Here is a 24,710-nt window from a genome sequence, read left to right as displayed (position 1 = left end):
CACTCCCACCAATCCGCTGCCTATGCACACCCGTTCCCCTCTGCGAATCATCCCCTATCAAACACGCCAACCAATTCCGCAACCTCCTCTCTATATCTAAGCCAGCCATGCTACACACACGCACACAGCCCACTCACCAGCAACACGACTACCCATCTGCACACCACCGCACCGTAGCCCTGCCACCCTTGCACCCAAAAATCCTTTCCGCGGCACGCCCTAGCAAACCAACGTCAGCACAGTCGCCTCTTCATACGCTCCCCCCCACGCCCAAACACTCCCAAGCAAACGCCACAAATCCCTCAAAACCTCTTCCTCCATTTCTCAACTTCACTCCACCCAGCACATAAACCCACTCGTGTCCATAAACCCACCTAGTCCCTCCATTTCAAAATTACACACCACACAACACAACTCACGGCTAAACTAAGCCACTCAAATTACGAACGCAAGCCTCCTAACACTCGCTCCCTAAGCTCTTCTGAAACAGCAAACCACCAATACACATGAAAATACGGGGAGGCTCCCAACGCACAGTCTCAGTGTCCTGAACCCGCCCCCCAACACACCTCCAACATGTGCAGTACCTCTACACACACGCGGCCGAACCAAGCTCAACCCATCCACCCATAGTATCTGCTCAGCGGCTTTGCTCATCACTGTGGGGCATGCATGACTGACACGCAGTCGTCCTTCTAATCACCACCACTCTCTACAAAACCCAACACACCTACCTACTCATCTCCCAAGCACCCACCGAATCCGTTTCAGGCGACCAGCGTCCTGTCCACTCACTTCCTGTGACTCCTGAAATGTAGACCCAACATGCTCGAAGAGCATATCCACACTCTGCACGACAAAGTGCTTGGAAGCACACGCTTCCAGCCTTCAGTTTCCTCAACTGCAAGTCTGATCCCTCCACGTCGATGGTCGGCATACTACCTGCAAATCCAAAGGCTTCCACCACAGCGCATCAACTCATACCTAAGACACCTAGTAAGACACACACCCACGTAAGGCCAACCATGCCCGCTCGCAATCCCCACCGCCCTCCCTACGCAAGCCCATTCGCCTCTAGAGATCATCCAATACAAAACGCACCCAATTACTGCACGCCTTCCTCTCCACCGCCACTGCGGTATTCCTAGACGCACCCAACCCAACACACTCGGCAGCACCGCGTCTACGCATCTGCGAAACAGTGCACCGTACGGCTGCTACACTGACACTCCAAACTGATTCCCACAGCCGGGGTTGGCAAATCGAGGCCGTCACTATTGTTTCGATGCACGGTCGGTGATCTTGTAGCCCCCTGGTTTGGATAGGTTGGTTGGCATACTCTTCTTCGCTGTCCCGCCTCCACTGTTTCGTCATCTTCATCTGTTTGCTCCGGTTGCTGTCCAGGTTGAAGCACAGGTTCAGGTTTTTGGGGGTCCAATGAGCCTGCAGCGTGCAACAAGCTCCCTACAATAAGAGCCAACAGAGCGGCTAAGAAAAGGCCAAGCCCTTTTGTCCCTCTGGAAACATTGGGACCCACGGGAGATGGAGAACTGAGTCCTCCGACTGCGCCTCTGCTATCGGCCAAGGTCCGATCTCCGATTTCGTCAGCAGTTCGAGCCTCTTTAGCTCCTTCCGTCCCATAGGCGGCGGCGTCGGCACCCCCGGCAGCTGGAACGCCCGCCACTTCCCCAGAAGCCCCAACCGCAGTAAAAACTGCAACGCACCCCAAAAACCATAATGTCGGTGAACCCACGATCTTCATTTTCTAAACTCGCCGTGTAGTGTTCTGAGGCGGCCTTCTGACAGGTGGGGATGTCCTTCCCACAACAAGGACAACGTGCTGTCGTAAGTACTAGGCATACAAGGGGATCCAATACACACAGAGTAAATTACATGTCTACCACATGTTTTTACAGGTCTTGCGGAAATCGTCCCGACCGGCGCTGGCGACTGCCCTCCGCATTGGGGCTGCAATTACCGTGCCTATTAACTTGTGTCCAACCATGCTAATGCTGTTCGCGCCACAGTTTCCTATACACAAATTGAATCTTTCCACTCTCTTTGCTCAAGTTTTCTCGTTCCCCTCAAATGTCATGCCGGTTATGGGTCTCAAGCTTTTACTTTGTGACGACCATCGATGGGGTAGCCCAACACCCCCGGCGCCGGTCGATGCTAAGCACGCAAGACGTAGATTGTTCTGGGCCTAGTCTCGGTAGGTGCAGATGTATTAATTTGTCCCAAATAGGAGTTGTAACCAGCTCGTGAGAAAAGAGAGACTATCGGTGAAGTTCCAGGGCGAGCTCATTGAGCTGGAGGCAAGACGTGGTCTACGGAGCATTTCTGCTCAAATAGCTTTTTGTAGTTGAATATTTCATCGCATATTCATTTATAATGTGTCTTTTACCCGTATTATGCTCCGTTCTCAAACTCGATGTGAGCAAGCTTGATGTGTGCTGTGCCCCTGCACTGACTATCTCACGTCTGGTAAAGCAGACCGTAGCATGGCTTGTGCTATGCTGGTATGTGTATCGTTATTGGCGTTGCACGGTGCCTACAAAGAGCCGGATAAATGTCCAACAAGTGTCTATGGTGTGCATGCAGCAGAGGGAGCCTGATTGCTAGCGCATGTGGGGTTGCCTTGCGGCACCAGTTACAGAGACGTGCGCTACAGCTCACACGCTGCCTCCTCTCCCTCAGCCCCAAGCCCAAGCCGTTGAGAAGCGGTGTCCAGGACTCCTGGGGAATGGAAGGGGATTCTGGTGCTTTATAGGGAATATAGCCGTGTGTAGTTTCGTTCACGTGCAGCTCACGACGGTCTTTAGGGGAGGTCGTCTACTCTCGTTACACTTGGACCCTCATGGTGTATCGGGACGAGAGCAAACAACGAACTCCACTCCCACAATAGGGCGGTCTGGTGCACAACAGTAACTTGCTGTAGTCTAAAAGGACCACATGCTGTCATATCTGTATTAGAAACTGAGCCCTTCTCTCCTCTTATACTGGATATTTGTCGGGATCTGTCCTCTGGTGGGGAGCATTTCCTTCCCTAGAATGCTGTAGAGGAGCTCAAGTTGCTATTGTCGTCTTTACTACAAGCTGAGGGAAGACAATGATGGTAATAGCTAAGCCAGGGGAACTGCTTTTCGAGTGCACATCAAGACTCTGAGAGCAACCCGAGATCCGCTGTGACGTAGCTTATTTCCAATTCAACAATGCAAAAGGCTATGGCGAAGCTGAGAAAACCTAAGCAAGGGAAGCTGTCGATGTAGTGCAACATGGAGACGTATCATTCGTTAGTGGGCAGAAGTCCAATGGTGGACGCGGAGCTCCTAAACCAGTGGCTCATAGTCATGGGGAGAGAACCAATGAGTGAAAGGAGTGAACACGGCGATATAATGTGCGCAATAAAGAGTTAAACACCGGTTCGATCGCTCTACCTGAGCAGGAACAAATCGGGGTTGGAATTGCTGAAGAGATAGACCCAACGGATGCTGGGGCCATGAATGCCATCCCCACATCCAAAGAGGAGGGGCAAGAACAGACGGCAGCTGGCGAGTCTTGCACGCAGAAAACAAGTTGGACTTAGCAGGTGGCCTATCCACTGACGCTTTCGTCTATCTCAGGCGGGAATACTGCCAGTGCCGGCTAATATTGAAGCCATTCGGACGTAGCTGATACCCCTGTGCTCTCGCACGGATGTTCAGACGTTCCTCCGTCTCGCATGCGTATCGCTCATCTGCGATGATTCCCGTTTCCTTTTCTAATATACGTTCTCCTTGGGGTCTGTGATTCTTGCAATAGGTGACCTGCCAAGCGCCGCATCATAGACGGTGATCGCTTGTAGGACCAGACAGAGCTTGGAATCCGCCAAGTAGGAGTTCCCGCTTGGCTCCGCAGAGACGTTTTGTGCAAAATGGATGATCATGCTCTAGCAGGCCTCCGTGTAGTGAAGCGAAAAGTGGAGCAGGCGCACAGGTCCTTTCGATGAGCGACAATGCACCCTTGGATAGAGGAGCACGTCATGCTTCCGGAATCCCCACAGCAGATCTGTGCAACACTTTCAAACATAGACGCTTGCAGAGTCTTCTGGTCTCCAAAACGGCCAGAGCAGATACACAAATGGACTTCAAAGTGAGTTTACCATCAGTCATACTCTGCGATAGACTTTCTTTGTAGTGGATAGAAACAGCAAGTGTGCGCGCTTCATCACCTGTTGGAGTTTAGCTACAGCAGGCATAGCTACAGCAGGAGAAGTCGACTGATTTGCCATTAGGGACGCCTGGAATCTCCACGTTGTCTTCGACAGAGATCGCTCCTGCCCGGTACCCGGGGTTGGTTAGCGCCAATTCGTGAAGCGACTTCACCACAGCATGACCACGCCAGACCACCGAAAGATAGCCGGCCAAGCGAAAAGCGCCGCGCGTAAGGTACTGCAGTATTTGCGGCTGTATAACCACCAGACTTCATCAAAGTGGATTGATCTCCCCTGTGCTGAGTGGGTTTTACGATACAACAGTGCATTCACCTACCCGCAGCTCTCTGCCATCTTTGGTCTATCTACACCGAAAGACGATTCGCCAATTCCAATTCCGAGTTAGACCTGGTTCTTAGTAGCCACCCCCGTACTCCCACAGCTTCCGACTTAGCTACGCCGCGCGCAGCAGCGCAGGAATGCATAAAGAAAACAGAAGGACGCCAGGCAAGGAACGGCACCGAACGGTATTCAGCATTCGCGCCCCACCCAGGTGACTTGATTTTACTGAATCCGCACGCCCTTCGAAGCTCGCATGAGCGCATGCAGCAAAGAAAGTTAGCCCAATAGCCAATAGCAACGACAGCATCAGCAATGATGCGTGGTTACTGATGTTCTATGGTCCTCCCTACACGAGAATATGCGCCTGCAGTAAACAGGCTGTTCGGCATTTCCCCCTCCCTCCCCACATGTCTTCTTACCCGCACAGCTCCGTACGAGCACTTGAACAGAGCCGTTAGGCGCCATCGATTTTATCAGAGGACCGTCGTTAGCTGCAGTAAGCAAAGGAGTTAAGACAGGAGTTCTGCAGCTGGCCCCCTCTCCAGTCTCCGAGCATTCTACGCATAGTGTTGCTGGGGCCTGTGGCTGTTACGGAGACGAGGCTACCGGTCATGAGCTGCAGCAGCTCTTGTTGAACCTAGCTCCAAGCCCAATCAAGCCTCCTTTGCGGCATGCACTAGCACCGCACATTTTTGCCAAGACTTACTCGGCCTTATACAGCCAGCTCGTGTGCAAGTAGAAATGCATGCACAAACATCAGACTGAACATGATGCAGTAGGAATGGGCCGCTCCGCAATGACAAGAGCAACAGCAGTCTGTTTGGCTATTTTGCCCTTCTCACATGAGTTCGACCTTTGTTGGCTTCGACCTTAGCATTCTTCCAGGGCCCTCCTCAAATTTCACTTCGCTTCCTAGGCATACCCGTCAAAAGGCTCACAACGTTGCACAGGTTGCAACTATCACAGCAGCGTGGTTATTTCTTCTTGAAGAGTGCCTTGCGCTTCCCTTTCACCTGCAAGTGATAAGAATGCATCGTGAGTCCAAGTGTTCCTATATAAAACAGCTGCATTGGGCAGAAAGTAGGGCAGCGGAACAGGTTAAGTGCGCAACCTGCAGCTGCAAAGGTGGTCCAGATGCTAAGACTGCCAAGATCACGTAGTGGATTTGGTCATTCAGTGAGCCTCGGAAGTACCACGGCAGGAATGGTTTCAACGCAACTGGAGATGAGTGCCTAGTGCGAATTGGTACATAGATGCCCAAGAATTCTTTAAACCAATCTGTTGAGCCACAACCCCTACCCCCATGCGCAACATTAGGCACCCGACGCTCCTGTCGTGCGTTTAACAGGGCGAATATGACGAAGACAAGAGCACCAAGTCCTCCCAGGTAAGGCGCGCCTAGCCAGACTGGCTGTGACTAACAGCATCGGGAGTGGAAGATCCGCAGTTCCATCTTTACTCTTCCTCCTACCTCCCCCTACGGCCCTCACTCTATTCTGCGAAAAAATGTTATGTTTCTGCCGATCTAATTCAAGGCATCGGCCACTCCGGACCGGTGTGACCCCTGGCAAAACCAGCCCTACCGAGGCACCACATGCCTGAGAATGAGTTACAAGCATTGGCATTTGCGGCCTCTAAGCCGCTGCCGAAGTAATCGCAGGCAGCCCTTCTGGTACGAAAGCGGTTATCGCTTGAAATGCTACTTGTTCAGAGTGGGGTGGCATCCCGAGTTCATTCAGATGGCGGAAGGACAAAGCAGTACTACTCGCTCTTCCTCGTGGTGTACCACCGCAAACTCATGTCCGGCTGCTCCTTTGGAGACTTATTCGTCAGTGGAACAGGAGGTTCTACCCCTGGTTCCTGTTCTACAGGCTATTTCGTGTGCACGTGATTCAACAAAATGGCGAGCGCAAGCTTATTTATAGCTCGTCTTCATGTTTTGGCTCCTCTTGCTGTAGCAGCTGTTCCTGTTCGATCTGGCGATTCAGCAAATGGTTGACAGCATCGAAAACAAATTGCGCCTCAACTGCCGCACCCAGATGCAAAGCCTCTTCATCTATAGCAAACTTGGGGTGATGCAGCCCGAATGAAGTTGGAACGTGCCCTGCCTTCTGGGCGCCGCTTCTGCAGGCATTTCGGGCAGCACAGAAACCAAACGGTACTGGAATAAGCGTGAGCAGATAAAGTAGATATGCGAACTTTAAGTTACGGCTGGGTATGCAGGAAACGCCAGAATATGTTCGTCCCTCCACCCACCAAGAAAAACTACCAGCAACCAGATACGCATATAAGAACAACAGATAGCATTAGCAATAAGCAGTCAAGGCATGGGAGAATCGGATAAGAGGAGATACTAGGAAATTCGCGGTGATGCGGGGCAGCCAACCCCGCGAATGCCCAACAGCACAAAGCCAAGACTGATGCGGATTCTCTTGCGGCAGAGTGGAGGTCCAAGGAGTTTACATGCGCAAGGCAGCGAACAACTACTGGTGGCATTCTGTGAGGAAAACCTCACCCAACTCCAATGAAAGCGAAAACTCCTGGAAGCCTGTCCAGCACGAAGGAAAAGTCTTCACCGCCGTACGTCGGCTCCATAGTTTCCACTCGACCACCGGGGAGTACTGCATAGGCTGCCTATAATTCGACAACCAGCGCACCAGAACCGCAGCAGAAGCAGTCATACCAACAGCAGCATGAAACAAATTTGTGACGAGCAGTAGTTCCAGCGATGCGACAGGGGTTTGCAATGGAGGAAGCAATTAAAGGAGGGGCAGAGTACATCGAGGCAGCAGCAACGAAGACGTACCTTTTTAAAAACCTCAAGGGCCTCAGGGTTTACACGAAGAGCCGGCGTAATTGTATCAAGACGGCGGACCCGTAAGCTGCAGCGGAATGCCTCGGCTGTACGCTGGACGACCTGGCGGAGTCGTAGTTGCAGCTCCCGCAATTTTTTGTTGCTAAATGCCCTAATTGTCCCCTTTAGAGTGCACTCAGACGGGATAACATTAAAGGCGCTCCCGGCCTGAAAAGGAGAAGAGGGACGTTTTCATGCCATCTTTGTCTTAATACCTGCTTCACCGCTACCTGATTTACTATTGCTAACAGCATGCGTGTCCTAGACTCGCAAGCAATCTTTTCGTAAGAAGTGACTAGGGGGGCATAGGGAGCCAGAAGCTGAAAGGGAACATCGAAACGTCCGTGCGTCTCTAACTTGGATTTGAGTGACGGACACGAATCCAGATGAAACAGCTGTGTAATCGTTTTCCCTAGCCACAAAGCTGTTTATATTTTGAACTGCAGAGGCGCACGCAGTAATAGGGTCGTGAGCCTGTGATGGCATCGCCCCATGACCGCCGGCCCCAACGACCTCAAAGTGGAAGCTGCGCAAACACTCCAGCGGCATAGCTTCCCATACAGCGCAAGCGACAAGCACGGACAAAACGGAAAGACCGGTGTTGCGAAGGTCAGGGTAGACAAACGCAAAAAAAGGACAGCGGCATACCCCGCCACAAACACGCAGCCCGGTAGGCAATAAGCGTGGACGGATGCACAGAAGGAGCATAAATGAAGCCGCAAGCAGGCATAAAACCAGGCAGGACGGTTGTTACTCGGCAGATGAAGGTCAGATCTGGGGAACAACGGAGAAAAGCCACAGCATGACATCACAGCATTCGAGCAACCGCAAAAAGTCAAGAAAACGCCTCACTTTCCAGTAGCAGCCATAAGGGGCCCCTCTCTCGAGGCGAAAACGCCAGTCGGTAGATCAGGAGACACATGTAGCCCCAACGCCAAAGTTGGTGGCGGATTTCGATTTAACAAACCCTCTTCGAGCATCATTTTGGCCCCCTGCCCCCCCTCTTCCGCAGGCTGGAACACCAGCCGCACTGTTCCCTGAGGATACACAAACAGCCAAGGCGCTGCACATCTCCGCAATGGGTACTGCAAGTAAAAGAAAACAGTACCTCCCGAGCCCACGCTAGAACGAGAAAACGCCCCTGAATAGGCTCTACTGAGGCAGGATCAAAAAAAGCAACGAAAGCTGGGGAAGCATTAAATTCGGCTGCTACGAACCTTGATAGAACCCTCATTTTTCTTTAAAATTGCTGCAGCCATGAGGAGCATTGTAGTGTGCGAATCGTGGCCACACGCATGCATCTTCCCCTCCACCTCCGATTTGAAAGCCACATCTGCCTGCATCAACAGAACATAAGGCAGAGACAGCCGTCACAGCAAAGGGCACACTGGTCGAATCCACCTGCAATCGCAGTCCTACCACCACACATGAGCCAGAAGCGGGTGGCTACGCAACAGTACCACCTAGACAATCAGCCATACGGGTAGTAGCAGGGGTGGCAGCAGCAGCTAAGCCGCAGAAGCAGCGGCAACACGGAGTACAACCACGCATATGAGCAGCTCCAGAAAATTCACGCAACTAACAATGATGACAGCACCTGCTCGTGAATAGGAAGCGCATCCATATCTGCTCGCAGTAAGACGCAAGGTGCCTCTCCTGTCCCGATTTCAGCAACAATTCCCGTCCCCACAAGCCCAGTGTTTAATTCCTGCCGTCGTTGTTGCTGTTGCTGCTGTTCTTGCAGTTGCTGCAGCTCCCTTGCATCCCCCCGCTCAGTAGATGGCTCTAGCAACGAATCATCCACAAGAGATGATCGGCGGTCTCTGCCCCAACCAGCCGTGTACTTTATCCCTAAACCCTGCAACAGCAGCAGCAGAGAGCAGGCTCATGCTGCAGTTCGCGGAAGAGGCGCAGCACAAAATATGTTACAACAGAGTTTCTGCTTTGGAGGCAGTAGTATAAATGCGGGAACCAAAGAAGTACCACAAGAAGCTGCTACTGCACACGTTGTTGGCACTGTCACTTTAGATGCTGGCTATTGCCGTTGGTGCCCGTGCTGCCGCTGGTTCTCTTCAGTATCGGCCTCACCGTGAGTACTTGCTGCACTAATGCCGAAGTTGACTCCTCCTCATACATCAGCTCCGGCTGCCTATGAAGTTGCCTGCGTATATTTACCCCCCACTCCTGTAGGGCAGCAGCTTGCTGCAGCACGCAGCTAGGGCTTGGGGGAGATCCACATGTTGGCAGGTCAGGGTTGCTGATAGCTGCATCTGTTGCTGCCGGATGCGCTAGTGCTGACGCTGCAACGAAACAAATCGTTAAAAAGTAGAGGTTGCGCTTGCTGTGCCGTAGAAACAGCATTCTCAAAACGTTGTGGTGCCGCTGTTGGTGCTGCTGCCTTCGTGCGTCGGCCTGGTGCTGCGCGCTGGCGAGATTGCCGGTGGCTTTACTATTTTCAGTCTTTCTCTGTATTCCCTTATTCTGCGTTGAAAGTGTGACAAACCGCTCAAGCCTCCCCGGGTTAGCCACCAGAGTTGACTCCTCTTCCCCGCATTCCCACGGAACGGGGGGCGGCGGGCGGGCGCTGAGCGCTCTTCGTCTGACTACCAACTCAAGTCCTTCAAATCAGTTTTGGCAAAATGGAGACAACATAAAAAAACACAGAAATCCAGGGAAAAAAAGAGGTACAAGCGCTTGAACATGGCTGCAGCAGCCACTGTGGTTGCCGGAGACACCATCGTCGTGGCAGGTGGTCTTTTGGCTGGAGTGGTGATACAGTTGCTGCAAATGCACGCCTGCGCAGCATGTGGGCCAAGAAATACCCATTAAAATAGGTATAAATGATATCATAAGTCATTCGAAGGACAATAATGGCCCCGTAGAGACGTTCTATATTTGGCAGTGGTGGTCAGCGCCCAACCCTGACAGTGGCCTGGGCCTCGAGGGCTCTGTTGTCTCGACCCGGCCCTTTCTTTCTACGCCCTTCCTGTCGACACGTAATTGCCAAAAAGACGGAATTCTTTGATTCTGTTAGATGTGTCGTCTTCAGCATCTTCAGTATATAGATAACAGTGTGGACACTGCTGCTTGTACTTCTTTGCTGGTCACCGCGCTGCGCTCCACTTCGCAGGCGTTGTTGCGGAAGGCTTATGAGTTTCTCATGTGGCTTTTGATTTCCAGCGAGTAGAGCGGTAAGGGTAACAGCAGCAGCGGAGGCCGGAATGGAACGACGCTGCATGGTACTGCGCGCTGTCCCCTACCTTGTGTACAGAGAGGCCTCTCTTTGGCGACGGCCGTCGTGAGCTGCGACAGAGTCAAAAAACTTGAGATAAGTGTTCCCAAATAACAGCTCTCTCTTCAAATCGTAAGGCGTCCTGTGCACATCGGCTGAAAGGCGTGGGGCTGCTGCAGAGAACAGGCGGCCGCACAGGAGTTGCCGCGCTGCTTGAGCCAGCTCCTGCGACAAGGCAACCGTAAATGCAAGCGAGCCCAAGCGACCTATTAATGGGTGCATTAACACAATATTCAATTATCGAGCACTTGCCAGCCTGCGCGCATTTAGAACCATACATACCAGCTTCACACGCACTAAGCGTACTGCAGTTTGCCAGTCCACAGCCAGTGCTGCCTTTCTCCCGTGCTCCATTCTTCGAGGAAGTTTTTTGTAACAGGTGCAAGACTAGGAGGCTGCCCTGCAAGGTCATCACCTTCCGTGATGTTTCCTTCCCTGGGGGGGTTGTTGCTGTCGCGCGAATTCGTGAAAGGCAGCTGCACCACGGAAGGGGGATCAATAGCAGCAGAAGCTTAGGGTGCTACTGGCGCCTGGGGTTCCCGCCCTCGATACGCTGAGGAACCGGTGCGGCTGCCGCTGAAGCTCCAACCCACTGCAGTATCAACACAAGTGGGAGCTGTTGCCGCAGCGTTCAATATTAAAAGCCTTCCCGTCCAGGCAGACGAACCAAAAGCACAACCAGAAAATGGTCGATACAAGTTACTGTCGAGCCCGATATCGAAAGATACCAAGCCCCTTCAGAGTGCACATAACAGCAACAACACCAGCAGAAGTAGAATCACGAACAATATCAGCACCGGCGCTGCGCGTATAAGCTCAGATGACTGTCCTTAGGCCATCATACTAAGTACCACAGCTGTTCATCAAACGCCCCCGAAGCCGCACATGCAGTGCAACAACTGAAGCAAGAGTAGCAAGCGAAGCACCTATGGAAGCCTTGGCGACGACAGAAACAGATAACCAAGAGTAGTATGATGCATATGGCACAACAATCTGCTTTCCTTCCACACTTCCTATAGGAGCATCAGCGGCGGGGAATGAGACCCAATACCAATATCCCTTTCTGCTGCCGCGCAACCTAAGATTTGGCCTAGCAGAGGTTTGAGAATTCTTACCGTAGGCCGGTTACCGCAACCGGGGCGAAGGGGAAAAGAAGGCAGCTCAAAGCACAGTTGAAGAACAGTAGGAGATTGCAGGGCGTAGGACATTCATTGCCAGCACTAACGCGGTGGGCAATGGGGGTGAGGGAGGTAGCCAATTCGGGCGTTGGCTCAAAACCTAAAGAGGGCAAGCATGAGGCACTAGCGTGTAAAAGCTGCTGCAACAGAAGTCCTAGTAGATAGGGAAAGGCAAGGAGCGCCAAAAGAAGGGGACGCAACGGGTGTAGCAAACATCTCAAAAAAAGACGAGGCTGAAGAACTACGGCAGTTTTGCGTTTCGCGATGGTTTGGCCATATGTGCGGCATGAGGCCGGCTCGCCGGGCTTTTGTTGCGTGCATCGTGGTAGCAGCAGCAACAGCAGCAGCTGCTCCCTCAGCAGACTGCGAAGAGGCTTGCATGCACAGATTCATGCAGGCAGCTGCGCTAGCTTCCCACAGGCGCATAATGATGACAGAATTCCACGCAGGCAGAGAAAGGAGGGAATAGCGTATAGGCCATAAACGCGAGCAGCCAGCGGAGCATGCCCTTGCCGGCCAGCAACAGGCTGTGGTGTGAGTGCCTGCAAAGGTACGGCAGCGCCACCACCAGGATTCATACAGGCATTGACAGAACCAAGGCGACGGAACTGTTGTCCCGCCTGCAGGAAAGCTCTTTGCAAGTTGGTATCTGCCTCAACAACTGTGCTGTGTACCTGTGCGTTTGAATACATGCAGTTACGCATGCTATGTACGGCATTCCCCGTCGCAAGGCCCCTTACTTAGAAGCATAATCTCCTATTCACCGCCAAAATAGGACCCCCTGCCCATCTCCACACACCTGCGTGCACGCGTGCTTGTGCGTCTGCATGCACTGATGCAGGCAAGTAAGGTGTGGACGGGCATGAAGTTCGTAGCGCGAAGCCTTGTCGGCAGTGAACTGGCTGTTCATTTGCATTGCTCTTCTGCCATCAAGGATCTGCACGCTTGCGTGTGCGCGTGCATGTGGAACGTCGCACTCCCCTGCATGCCGCCTGACGCGCTTTGAGGAGATGAGTGCAGATTGTGACCAAACGCGCACTTGTACTCGTTCGTATAAGTAGCATTCCAATGCATGTTTGGTAGATGGTGTGTATTGCCATGCGCCGATCTGCATAGAACTAATTTGTTTTGTTGCTAAGAGCCCACCAGTCCCGTATGCAGCAAGTTTGACTCTCGTAGAAGAACCTCTTGTTGGGTAGTCTGCCCGATTCCCTTTACAGTTGGCACTCAGAACAGTTGCCCTGCCAACTCAATTGGTGCATTGTCCGCTTGATGATGCCCGTACGGATCCTGTTCAGGCAATCAAAACGTTCGCAGCCCCGATATGGTATGCAACGTGCACTGCGCATACAGTGGTGATGGGACTTCCGACCAGGGAAAACAACCAATTCCTCAACGACTCGGCATTGGGGGACAACTGAGACAAATAAACATGCATTCACTCAAGGGGAAAGCATAAAGCTGACGGCTGAAATCTGCAGGGGAAAAAGTCGCGGGAACTGAAACGCGTGCTGTTCAGTGCAGCAAGGAGCATTCGGCTCCATTGGTACTTGACGGTGAAGTACCGGGAGCGGCGGCTTTAAGGACAAATAATTAGAAAGGGACAAAAGCAGATGGTTCAAGACGAAGTTGAGGGTGGCGGTGGAAACGCTACGGCTTCTGGTGCTTTTGCTGGTGGAACCCTTAGCCTGTAGCAGTGGCTGGCACGTTAAGACCACGCGCAGACTCAGCTCTACTTTACATCTGCTAGCACCCAACTCCCCAATTGTGAGGGCTTCCCTTCAAGGACATAAAGAGGTAGAGGGTGTGAGAAGTAATCAATACAACGGCAGCAGCAGAACCAGAAACAAGCCCAGAAAAAGCTATGGATGCAGCACTGCCGCTAGCTTGACGGGAAGGCAACAACAGCTAAAAGACTGAGCATACTAAGCACAGCCAAGCCACAACAAGCAATCAGAGGAAAGTAGCATATTTCACTGTTCGTTGCTCTGTAACTTCAACAAGGAGGCAGCGCCGGTCGTCAGGATTCTTCCCTGCAAGGGGAGGGTTAGCGTACAGCTCCGGCAAGTACACCGTGTACAGTGGCATAAACCTGAAGAGCCGCACACGAAGCAAGGAACCGACTCATTTTTATAGCTTTTCGTGGGCAACCAACTCACAATATTCTGGATGTGAGACTTCTTTACGTATGTTACTGCAGGATTTCCACGTCGCTAGAATATTGTACAGAAGTTCGAAGAAGTTCTTTGCGGGAAAGGGGGGGAACAGATGAAGTATAAAATTGGCCCCAGGTGTAGAGCATAACCGAGTAAATGCGAAGTAGTAGCAAATGCAGAAGCAGCCCACTAGAGGCCTGCCACTATACACGGTATACCCTGTGCTTCAGATGCCAAGTCTATTAAGGAGATTCCGAACATGAACAACATGCATGGCTCGCTTCAAATACATAAGTATTAGGGGCAAGCCTACACATTTTCTGTGCACAATGAGAATGAAGGAAGAGGCAGATTTCAGGAAAACAGGACAGAATTACGCAACATGGAGACGGAATGCAAATATTGCTTGGTGTGAATGGTGCAAATTCAAAAAAGCTAAGGGTGGCCGTGTTATTCTTACGTATGGCTCTTGTTTGTGTAAATGCAAATGCAGATCGGGGCATCAAATCAATGAACTTGCAAGCACCGCATAAATGCAATATTATGCATTCACCTATCAACAAAGCCGTCGACTTCGCCGGCAGTCATGCCCGATCCTGTCTGTTGACGCGTGTCTCTGCGAAGACGCCACGAAATAAGACAGCCTTCTGTGTTTCGTCCGGCTCTTTGAGCAGTAGCAACAACAAACAGTATTATACTGCCTAATAGGATTTCACGGATGCTTACTCTTCTTGTTGTCGTCTCCATCTATAGACCCAAGTTGGCGTTTCCACCTAGGGAAAAAGGAGCCAGTTACAAGAAGATGCTCCCTCCATAATCGTCGCGTTACTGTAGGTATGCGGCTTAAGGAGTTTAAAAAAGCCTTCACCGCGAGGAGTGACAATATGTAGCTGCATCTTTTGCCGTTGCCATTGATGTGACTTACCTTCACGATGAGCCAAAGGTCGATGAGTTCATAGAGAGGCTCATAGACCTTCAGCGATCTGCAACCCCGATGCCAAACACAATCTCAGAAGTAAAATTCACTGAGTGGCAGGCATTTCGCAACGTGCTTCAAACGCTTTCGTTGCGAAGCCTTTAAGAGGCATCCCTCACTAAGGGACCTGAAAATTAGCAGTAGCAGTAACTAGACCAGCTAGTAGCAGTTGCTGCTGCAAATGAAGCAGCTGCAGCATCCTGAGTAGAAGGTGAGGAGTGGCAGCAGCTTGCGAACTCATTGATTTGATGCAGTTCTTGTTGCTGTTCGGAAGCACTCCAATCCGCGAGTACGCTGGGATCCACATGACGAAATCCTGTAGACCCAAGAGAGTAAAGTAGCTGAATATAATGGAGCCTGCACAAAGAGAACCTCCTTCGGTTCCCCCTCCTGCCCGTGCATATTCTACAGACAGGAAGAAATATGCGTGGTTATGAAAGAGAACGCAAATGCAAGGAGATGCACTTGCAATTGGGCATGGGCGATGAAACACAAACTACGCGCATGCAGGAATCTACCCCCAGTGTACGTCTTTCATTGTATGTGAGCAGAGGCCAAGGCCAGGGCTGCAAATACCACCAATAGAACCTCCACTTTGACCCCTTCAAGAGTCAGCAGCAAAACAAGCTGGCACTGCAGCAGTAAATACAGCGCCAGCCCTCCAGCTGAGCAGCATGGGCAGCAGTGGTGACAGCGAGGGCAGAGCAGCACTGAGGCTAACCCAGCATCCATCCCTCCAGAAGAAACACGTCGAGGTCCGTCGCATCTAAAGGAACCTCTTCACTTGATCTATCTCCCGTTCCATTCATTTGGCTCTTGTCATACTTGGGCAGCAGGATATTCCTGAAGAAATGACACCGCAGTTGCAGCCGCGACGACCCCTACATCCTACAGAAGCAATATGTCATTCTAACCAAACATGCTAAATTTTTGAATGCCGCCGCAGCACTGAGCATGCGCGGCATTCTCCCTTCCTTAATAGGACTGCAAGCCCTGCAGAAGCATACGGCTTTCTCTCCTTGATGCACTGCAACACGCCGCGGCACAGGGTTAGGTCATGCGTGCCTGGAGGTCCCCGGCAAGGAAGCTTCGTCCTGGGGCTGGTTTCACCCCCCAAGATTACGGGTGGTAGAAGTTTAGTGGGCAAATAGAAATCATCCATAGAAGCTGCCGCCGCCTTAACGCTTAAGGCGCCGAGACCAGCCTAAAACGACACACAGCGATGCTGTTGCATAAAGTTTGCGTTACTGGTAAAGGATTTAGGATAATTGTGTTGAAATGACAATGGTGTGGCAGCTTGGCCCCAAAGGCAGCAGCTGCAAGCAGTACGAGACGAAAAAGAAGAGGCAGAATGCAAGAATGTATGTCACTGCGGGCGGTACCGCTCCCACGATCGCGTCTGCTGCCGCCATGCTTTTTCTTCAGCTGCGGCTGCTCCTGCTGCTACCCGAGGGGCCCTCGACCCTACAGTAACAAGGATAGGCTAAAGTCATCTCACGAGGAGGGAAGCGCAGAGTGTCGTCTTGCCACATCCTTGCGGCCCCGTGATCCCCACGATGAGAGGCAATTGCCCATTAACTGGGTCAGCTTGAACAACACGAACGAAGTTCATTTGCGCACAAAGTAGCAAAGAAGCAAAGAGAAAGGAAACAAACAAGTTACAACTAAAAGCCCGCATACACAAAGAAAACGTTCGGCTCCGCATGCATGCAACGTTGGCAGTTCAGGCTAGCTGCAGTAGTGAGCAAGAACAAGCCTGTAGAGCAGCAAATGCTTTCGTGCATGCACTTGAAAGTGGAGTACAAGGAAATACACTCTTCCATGTCCCTTTGCCGCCCAGAATGGATTAGGTGGTATACATATATATACGTATATGACACAGATACATTATACACATATATTATACATACGTATAGATATGGTCAAGCTTACCAGTCTCTTGACACTTGCGCTTATGTACTTCCACGGCAATCCAGCGAGTAAGGGGCCAATCCCCATTGGCTGCATGTTAAGTACAAGGAGGCGCAATCACTGCAAAAGCTCCTTCCCAACACACTATATCCTCCACTTCTTCGCGCAGCAAAATGAAGTCTGCGCTAAAGGTAAATGAGGCCATTAGAAGTACATCCACATTCTGTGCAAGCTGAGAGGAAATGAACCTCATAGAGAACGAAAAGGATGCAAATCTGTACGGCCAACGACAAAAGTCTGCAGCCAGGCATCAAATGTTTTAGCACCAGTGACCAGCGTACCTGCTGCGAAAGCTGCCGTTCCTGCTGCATGGGGATATCCATTTCGCGCTTTTGTACAGGCAGCTATGACTGACATCCGATCACGTTCAGTTCCCTGTCCTACGAGCTTCTCTAGGGCGCCGATTCTGTGCATATCCGGAAAAAGGGAAACACGCACTGGGGCAGACGGGATTGCTGCATGACGAAGGGCATGGCGGGGATTTCTGAAGCTAGGTAGCCTGGACAGTAATGCGGATATAGCTATTTTTGAAGGGATGATAGAGAATGCGGGAATTCTTCTGAGGAGTCATGGTGACACTCACTGCCTGTCCCCAGCCGCTGCCCAGTCGTCCATAGTGGAAATGTCAGAAGCTTGGGGTTCTTATCACCTGATTTCGACAACTATTTTCAGGTATTCGGGCTAGATATTGGAGATGAAGGCGTTTTGCTGCACTAATACCAGAAAACCCGGCCCACAGGCGAAGGAGCGGGCTGCAGTGGAAGTATGAGAAACCGCATGGAAGCGGCTACAGAATCGAAGCCATGAAGGACCAAAGCACTGTATAAAGCTCACAACGCAATGTTGCGCCAAAGAAGGAAAGCCAACGGGCACAAGTGAAACACGAGGGTCCGTCGTTGTTGCCAGCAGCCTCTCTTACGGGAGCGATGGCTCTGCGCGAACTGCCTCAGCATATCACAAATAATGGCACTACTGATTTGTATTAAGGGATATAGTGAATCTTTGGAGGGGAAAACTGACTGAAGCTCTAAAACTATACCGTTGCTCCCCCCGTAGTCCACCGGTCGTCGCCCCCTACAGCCACTGGACAGGCTACTCAGGCCTAGGGTCACTTTTTCTTTGTTGCAGCACAGGGTTTTCCATCTGAAATGAGAAACTATGGACATCAAACACCTCAAAAACAATTTCGTCAGAGCCTCGAAAACGTGACCATGTACATGCCACTCCTCTAAAGTTTGCTCGAATGTACGGCGCCCCCTGTACCACCGTCACTGGCTGCGCCCCCCTACCATACTTCCTCATTCTTGCCTAAATGATCCCTACTGACTAAATACAAATTGAGTGCAATTCCAGATGGATGGAAACTAACAGATACACTAGACAGATCATCTAGTATAATATATATTGTTATCTCCTCCTAGTTGGGGCCTTCAACCCAGGGTACGTGCATGTGCAAAGTTGCGCTCAAGCTAACGCTTCACTCGTTTGGCATCGTTGCGAAAAGCGTATCACGTGGCCGTCTCTGCTGACGAGGGAAAACGCATCCGCTCCCCGGCGTCTCACGCGGCATTCATCCACGCATCTGCTGTTTATGCAGCAGACCCACGCGCAATGGAATGTGCTTCCAGTAGATGTTGCACGGTCTACGGGTGAACCGCTAGATTGAAAGTCGCGAAATTCAACATTCCACAGGGAGATGGATGTCCTTGGCCAACGGGAAGGTGTCGGACAACGGCCCCTTCTTCGCCAACCACTTCGCACAGACGCCGTCAGAGACGATGCGGCCCTCAGCCTGCCACTTCTTGTATTCTTCTCGAGTGAAGGGTGTGAAACCCCACTTGTTGGAAGTAAATACTTTCTGGCGTCCGGGGAACTTGAAGGCGGCGCGGCGCAGGGCCAGGGAAGCGATGTTCACCGTTGACTCCTGTAGATGAGTAATGCAGCGCAGCAAACGGTAAGCAAACACATTCATAAACTTCACTCTTCTAAAGATTATCCTGCGGCTAATGTACACGAAAAGCATGCTCTACAGCATTACTAATGCCCACACAAGCCACACGCTATTGCGACAACTGCCACGCCCTTGGTCAAAGTAACAACGAGACCACTATGGCAAATTACAGACTATCCCAGAAGAACGGGTGTACCCTCCTTACCTTGGTTCTGATGGACATGAGAATTTGCCCAATGTTCACGCGCGCCACCAAACCCGTGGGCTTCCCAAAGGCTCCTCTCATACCTGTCTGCAGCCTATCAGCCCCTGCGCAAACCAGCACAAACGCAAGTCTGCAAGAACATGCAACAATGCTCCGCTCCAACTGAAGTACCTGCACCGTGAAAGGCCCAACTGGCACCCGATTACACCGCAGAAACATCAAGGGAACAAGAGAGAGGTGAATAAAATGCACCAGAAACGAGGCAAATCAAGCAAAGTACCATCTCTTGCTCGAGTGCACATACCTGCGCATGAAAGCATCTTGTTGATCCGGAGAACGTGGAAAGGATGGACCCTCATGCGCAAATGGAAGTTGTCCTTGCCGCAGTGCTTAATCATGTACTGAAGTCCATCAGACAGACAGACAGCCCAATGCCTAACCCATGCAACTCCAACACTACAAACAAAATCGGCCCCTGCTGGCAACTCGATAATCTCATACTACATAGAAAACAAGAACATGGCAACTCGACAATCTCATACTACATAGAAAACAAGAACATGGCAAATACCTACTACCTCCTAATAAATCAAAAATCAAGCATTTATACGTGAGATTAGAGGCACATTATAGCGGGCACCGGCAGTGGAGAACGTAAGCGCACTCGGATATCTGTCACTTGCTTATCTCCACAAAAAAATTAAAATGCAGAGAGAAGAGAGCCTGTGCTGCAATGATTGCATCGGTGCATAAGCACAGCAGGAATGCTGCTCTAGGGTTTAGGGCCTGCTTGCCTTGTTCGCGCAGACGCGGGCAGCCTCTAGGGCTTCTGATGAGATTTGCTCGTATTCATCAGAGACCAAATGGACAACACCCGGAAACTCATCTACGTCAGCCTTCTTGCGGCCCACGTCGTAAATGCGCAACTTGGCGTCCGGTACACCCCTGCAGAAGCGGGACTTGGGGTAGGGTTTGTTCTTGCAGTAACGGTAGCAGCGAGCTGGACGACGCCCCATTGTGACTGTTTTGATAAATCAAGCAAATACAGCAAAATAAAATAGAGGCAGCAGCCGGCCAACGCTGCAAAGCAACCAACAGCGGGAAACTGAGGCAACGGGTGCGCGTGTGGGGCTGACAGGGTAATAAGCACCCTAGGCAGATACTGCAGCTGCTGTAGATTAGAGCAGCTGCTACTTCTTCTCTAGACTGCCTTCTGCCTTAAACAAAAGAAAGTCTGCAGTCGCTTCTCTTGCATCACCCCTCCACTACAGCAGCAGCAGCCGCTGCTGCCGCCCAGGCTGGGGCTGCGGCAGCCGCTCTGGCCGTTGCTGTTGCTGTGGGGCGTCTTACTGAGGTTGAGTGTACCCAAAAATTAGTCGTTATGTCTTGTCTGATAGTTAAGTGCTTCAATTTTGCCTCAAGTATAATCTAGGAATGCCCACTTCCCTTCTAAGTTACTGCTTTACCAGCATTGCGCGGGCACGCGAAGCAGGCTGCATGCAGGTTAATTGCGCTGCTTTGCACTAGTACACTCCTATACTGGGCACGTACTGTGCATACCTTTAAAAAATTATCTAAACCAAGTGCTTACTGACAAGCAGATTAATTTCCTTCTTTGGTCGACAGGAAACCCGGAGTTACGATGAGGGCAACCAGAGCAGTACGAGTTATGCTATTCTCTGTCTTAGTCTTACCGGGTATAGCCAGCCATGCCTTAGGTTTATAAGTGTGCCCCCCCACACACACCAAGCCTCCCCCCAGCCCCCCCTCCCCGAAGCGTATGTTGCCGACTCAGGGCCAAGCAAGTATTGGACGAGTGTCTGCAGTGTTCATGCATGCGGCGGAGGGGGTGGGATTGTGCTTGCATTTGGAGTTGCCTTGTAGCACCAGTTACGGCGAGGAGCGTTGCAGCTTAGTAGAGGATGCCTCAGCTCTCTCAGTTCCGCACCTTTGAGCCAAGGCGCTCAGGGCGCCTGAGGATCGAAGGGGAGGTCAGCTGCTTGTTGGGGACTCTTACCGTATGTCCAGTGGCCTGACTGCACGCCATGACGTTCCTTGGACTAGATCGGGTACTATCCTTACACTTTGTTGGCCATATTCATGGGGAGAGGTGCAAGCAATGAATACAATCTCCACAGCAGGGTGGGCTGGCGCACAGCAGTGACTGGTCCCGAATGCGCTTCCAAAAAAACTACAAAAATGTTATGTACACTCCCCAAATCTCAGGACTTAGAATCCGCTTGTGTAATGGAAATTGATCAGGATCTGCCATCGGGCAAAGGGGCAGAGACTGGAGGGCTGCTATTATTCCCCGCTACTTCGATGAGAACGAGCCTCTAAGCATTAGTTCAAACATGCACGACAATATGGAGGGCGCAAAGGCCCTCCCTGCACCTGGAACTATACTGCCATTGCCACCGAAAGCATGCTACGGGGGCTTGTCTGCATCCGACTGTTCCCGACGTTTTGGGCTCTTGCATCCGGACCCTGAACCAGTCCCCATTCCCCCCGTCCTCCTTGCTAAAATTACAGACACCACACAAGGCAAATGACTGACTATTTCTATCAGCTGTTGCTGCAGTCGCTTTTGTTGGCCTCCTGAGGTCGCAAGCGGCCCCACCACCCCATGGGCCCAGCACGGCAGCTACGCACCGGTTACAGGCGCCACGCAATAACGGAAGTCCGCGGCTAGACAAAACTGAAGGCAAGTATGCCTTCTATATGATCGAGTGGATGCATCAGCACGCACAACAGAAGGACAGCGCCAGCAGGAAGCACCATCGCTTCTGCTGCTCCCTCAAACATGTCCACGTAACCGCCATTCTGAATGACGTTCATTAACAGAGCCGACTACTGCTGAGTCTTGAGTACCAACCTCAGCAGAGGCAATGCGTTTGTTTGGTTGTTCGGTTACTGTGAAGTCCCCGCAACAAAGCCCCGAGCACCATTAGCACAGCTAACTAAGTGCTATGCTGCAGCTAGCCAGCTAGCTGGCTGGCTAGCTAACTGGCTAGCTACCCGAGTCGAAACACTTGCATGATCAACCCGTAGTGTTTGCGGCCTCCTGCCACGCCTCCAAATCAAACTCGTCTTCTTCTGCATACTCAGGTAAAATACCTCTGAGGGAAGGCAATGAGACCACAGGAAATGAGACGCAAGTCGCTTAGGAGCAAGCCGCAACCTCACAAAAACGAAGAACTGCTTTCTATGGTTTACAGCCCCAGCTGCATGCGCCTGGGGCTGTGCACTAAATAGACGTATATGCTACCAACGAAGGGCAAATGCTGCGCCCGAAAAGCGAGGTGGAAAGCGTGTCACATCACTGTACATGCAACTACGTGTGTGCACGCGCCTGAGAGGAAATACGACGAGCAGCAACACAGTCTCACAGGCAGAAAGAAATGGACAAAGAAAGCGCACCAATTCATGTCAAGCAATCAATGCGACAGGACAGACGAACAAAAAGGTGAATGCATTCATTAACAAATATTCCTAAACACATAAAAACATGTATCTGTTTACAAGGATTGTCGGGAGATCAGCGGAAGCAAGGATAGAGGTTATGAAGAGGAGGCAGCACGTTGATAACTAAGGGAAACGGCAATAAGAATCACTCCCCTATTTTTAACAATGAATACACGATGAGAAAAAAAATTGGGACAGCGGAGAGGCAGCAGGCAAAAAGCCTCACCTGATTCTGCACTTGGCCTTCAGATCCATAACTTCCGCCGTCAGCGGCCCCAGCGCCTCAATGATGGAGGCGTTGCTGTAGAAAAAGCAAAGAAAAACACCGCAAAACGCCTCAGCGCACAAACACAAAAGCCAGGGGACAAATTTCACAGAAAGAACAGGCGAGGTATACTCAAGAAAGCAAACACACACAGAAAGGAGATGGAGCAGACAGATACACAACGCCACCTGTCCGTCAGTAACACATATGAAACCAAGAGAGAAGGCAATCATGCTTAAATTGAATACGCGCATTGCACACGAGAAAAAAGGCAAAAAGACTGCAAACTTCATGAGGTGACGGGAGATGCACGAAGTTGAACACAGATATCGGCGAGAGGAACGGAAACAACGTAATCAGCAAAAAAGAAGCTCAAGAACCGGAGAAAGAAGGTAAGACAGGCAAATGCACATCCCCAGTATTTGCTGCTGCAGCTGCTGCGAGATGTGCTGACGCACTTGTTCCTGTATTGCTGCGCCGTCTGCTCCAGCTGCTTGAGGGTGCCTGAGGCCTCTACCTGCACGCAGGTGGATAGCAGATGGACAAAGGCACATAAGCATGGACAAAACGTACTAGAGAAAGGAAGAAAGAACAATACAAATACAGGAAAAGAAGAGACAGAGAACGAGGATTCCCTTTGCATGCTGCGCCCTCCTAGTGCATACGCAGACAAACGCATGAAGGGGAGTAAAGAACAACGGATATGGAGAAGATAAAAAGACAGAGAAACAAGGAGATCCTTCGCACCTGCTGCAACTTTCGAGTCTTGCAAATGGCATTCTCCTCCTCGGTGCGCCGTTTCGTTGCAGCGACAAGTCTGAAAATAGGACAGTTAAAGAGAACGCTATTTCACATTCTTATACATCAAATAAATATAATTAATTTAATATAGTACGCTCATATTAATATATTTAAAAATAGTTCTCAAGAGCCAAGAGCGGCGGTAATAACAGTGACGGCATTCAGGTAAATAAAGATGCAGCAGGCGTTGAAAGGGAAAGAAGAAGAACAAATAAAGCCCGCATCCAGAAACGCGCAAGCGGACAAACGAAGCAGCAAAGAGTAGCAAAGAAGGGAGAACAAAGAAAACTGCTGGAGAAACGACACAAAAGCGAGGCCCCAACAGCAAGAACACATACACAACCCGCGGAAGAAAGAAAGAGAAAAAAACATCAAGACGAAGAGGTGATGCTACAAAAAGCAGCACGCCCCAAAACAAAGAAACAAAACTGCATCAAAAGCTAAATCTGCTTCCTTTCCTGCTTCTCCGGCTCCCACATTTTAATGAATAATGAAGAAACAAAAGGGAAGCACCAGCAAGCAGAATAGAACGAAAACTAAGCAATGAAACACACTATGCACAAACATCTAAACATTTTTGCTGCAGATTCAGAGGGAGAACCAACCTGTCTTTGGTTTGTGAAAGGTTTGAAAGGTGCCGCTGCCACGAAGCTGCAGCATGTGCATTCATTAGCTCGAGATTTACGTGTGCTGTTGCTGCATGCTGCAGCAGCTGCTGACAAGTCGCCACTGTCTTCTCCCACGCCTTTACATCTCCTGCCTTCGAGCCAGAAGGCACCGAAAAAGAGGTATATTTACTCAAATCCAACTCAGGAATCGGATCCCCTTAAACACGCAAACAACACAAAACCTACAAATGAAACACTCAACACGGCTTCCTATAATTATACATACTTACAAAACACCCAGCACTACGCGCATATATATATATAGGTACACAGATATATTTAGATATGCAAGTATATACATATGTGCGTCCATATATGTATACATGCGTATAAAAGCTCATAACGTGCATACAATGTACGATGCATATAAATATATATATATATATATATATAT

At 50.8% G+C, this 24,710-nt stretch overlaps 5 protein-coding genes across 5 annotated transcripts in view; all 5 read right to left on the bottom strand.

Annotated features, from left to right (window-relative positions):
* Positions 1-1,105: 1,105 nt before the first annotated feature.
* Positions 1,106-2,005, bottom strand: EAH_00025130 (hypothetical protein; the record flags this gene model as incomplete). The annotated part of the gene is made up of 3 exons (XM_013396665.1): positions 1,106-1,144; positions 1,340-1,713; positions 1,915-2,005. 3 exons carry the CDS (start codon positions 2,003-2,005, stop codon positions 1,106-1,108), a joined length of 504 nt encoding a protein of 167 aa, XP_013252119.1.
* A 4,448-nt stretch (positions 2,006-6,453) lies between these two features.
* Positions 6,454-9,524, bottom strand: EAH_00025120 (amidohydrolase domain-containing protein, putative; the record flags this gene model as incomplete). Its single annotated transcript, XM_013396664.1, has 9 exons — positions 6,454-6,658; positions 7,050-7,168; positions 7,341-7,556; positions 7,746-7,939; positions 8,037-8,162; positions 8,356-8,425; positions 8,606-8,725; positions 8,986-9,246; positions 9,477-9,524. 9 exons carry the CDS (start codon positions 9,522-9,524, stop codon positions 6,454-6,456), a joined length of 1,359 nt encoding a protein of 452 aa, XP_013252118.1.
* Positions 9,525-14,736: 5,212 nt separating this feature from the next.
* EAH_00025110 (glycerate kinase, putative) lies at positions 14,737-17,576 on the bottom strand (the record flags this gene model as incomplete). Its single annotated transcript, XM_013396663.1, has 9 exons — positions 14,737-14,787; positions 14,940-14,997; positions 15,228-15,306; positions 15,712-15,833; positions 15,998-16,194; positions 16,489-16,577; positions 16,923-16,991; positions 17,243-17,367; positions 17,545-17,576. 9 exons carry the CDS (start codon positions 17,574-17,576, stop codon positions 14,737-14,739), a joined length of 822 nt encoding a protein of 273 aa, XP_013252117.1.
* Positions 17,577-18,639: 1,063 nt separating this feature from the next.
* EAH_00025100 (60S ribosomal protein L10, putative) lies at positions 18,640-20,133 on the bottom strand (the record flags this gene model as incomplete). The annotated part of the gene is made up of 4 exons (XM_013396662.1): positions 18,640-18,885; positions 19,118-19,221; positions 19,422-19,518; positions 19,912-20,133. 4 exons carry the CDS (start codon positions 20,131-20,133, stop codon positions 18,640-18,642), a joined length of 669 nt encoding a protein of 222 aa, XP_013252116.1.
* Positions 20,134-22,157: 2,024 nt separating this feature from the next.
* EAH_00025090 (hypothetical protein, conserved) overlaps positions 22,158-24,710 on the bottom strand; it is a gene marked incomplete at both ends in the record, with an annotated part of 7,195 nt that continues 4,642 nt past the window's right edge. Inside the window, 5 exons of the mRNA XM_013396661.1 lie at positions 22,158-22,236; positions 22,809-22,883; positions 23,306-23,364; positions 23,595-23,664; positions 24,254-24,473. Coding sequence (XP_013252115.1) covers positions 22,158-22,236; positions 22,809-22,883; positions 23,306-23,364; positions 23,595-23,664; positions 24,254-24,473 — 503 coding nt within the window. The remainder of the gene's footprint in view (positions 22,237-22,808; positions 22,884-23,305; positions 23,365-23,594; positions 23,665-24,253; positions 24,474-24,710) is intronic.

This window comes from Eimeria acervulina, genomic scaffold, assembly GCF_000499425.1.
Source record: "Eimeria acervulina Houghton genomic scaffold, Eah_scaff201, whole genome shotgun sequence".
Lineage (NCBI taxonomy): Eukaryota > Apicomplexa > Conoidasida > Eucoccidiorida > Eimeriidae > Eimeria > Eimeria acervulina.
The sequence above is the reverse complement of the archived record's forward strand: the minus strand, read 5'-3'. Positions and strand labels throughout refer to the sequence as shown.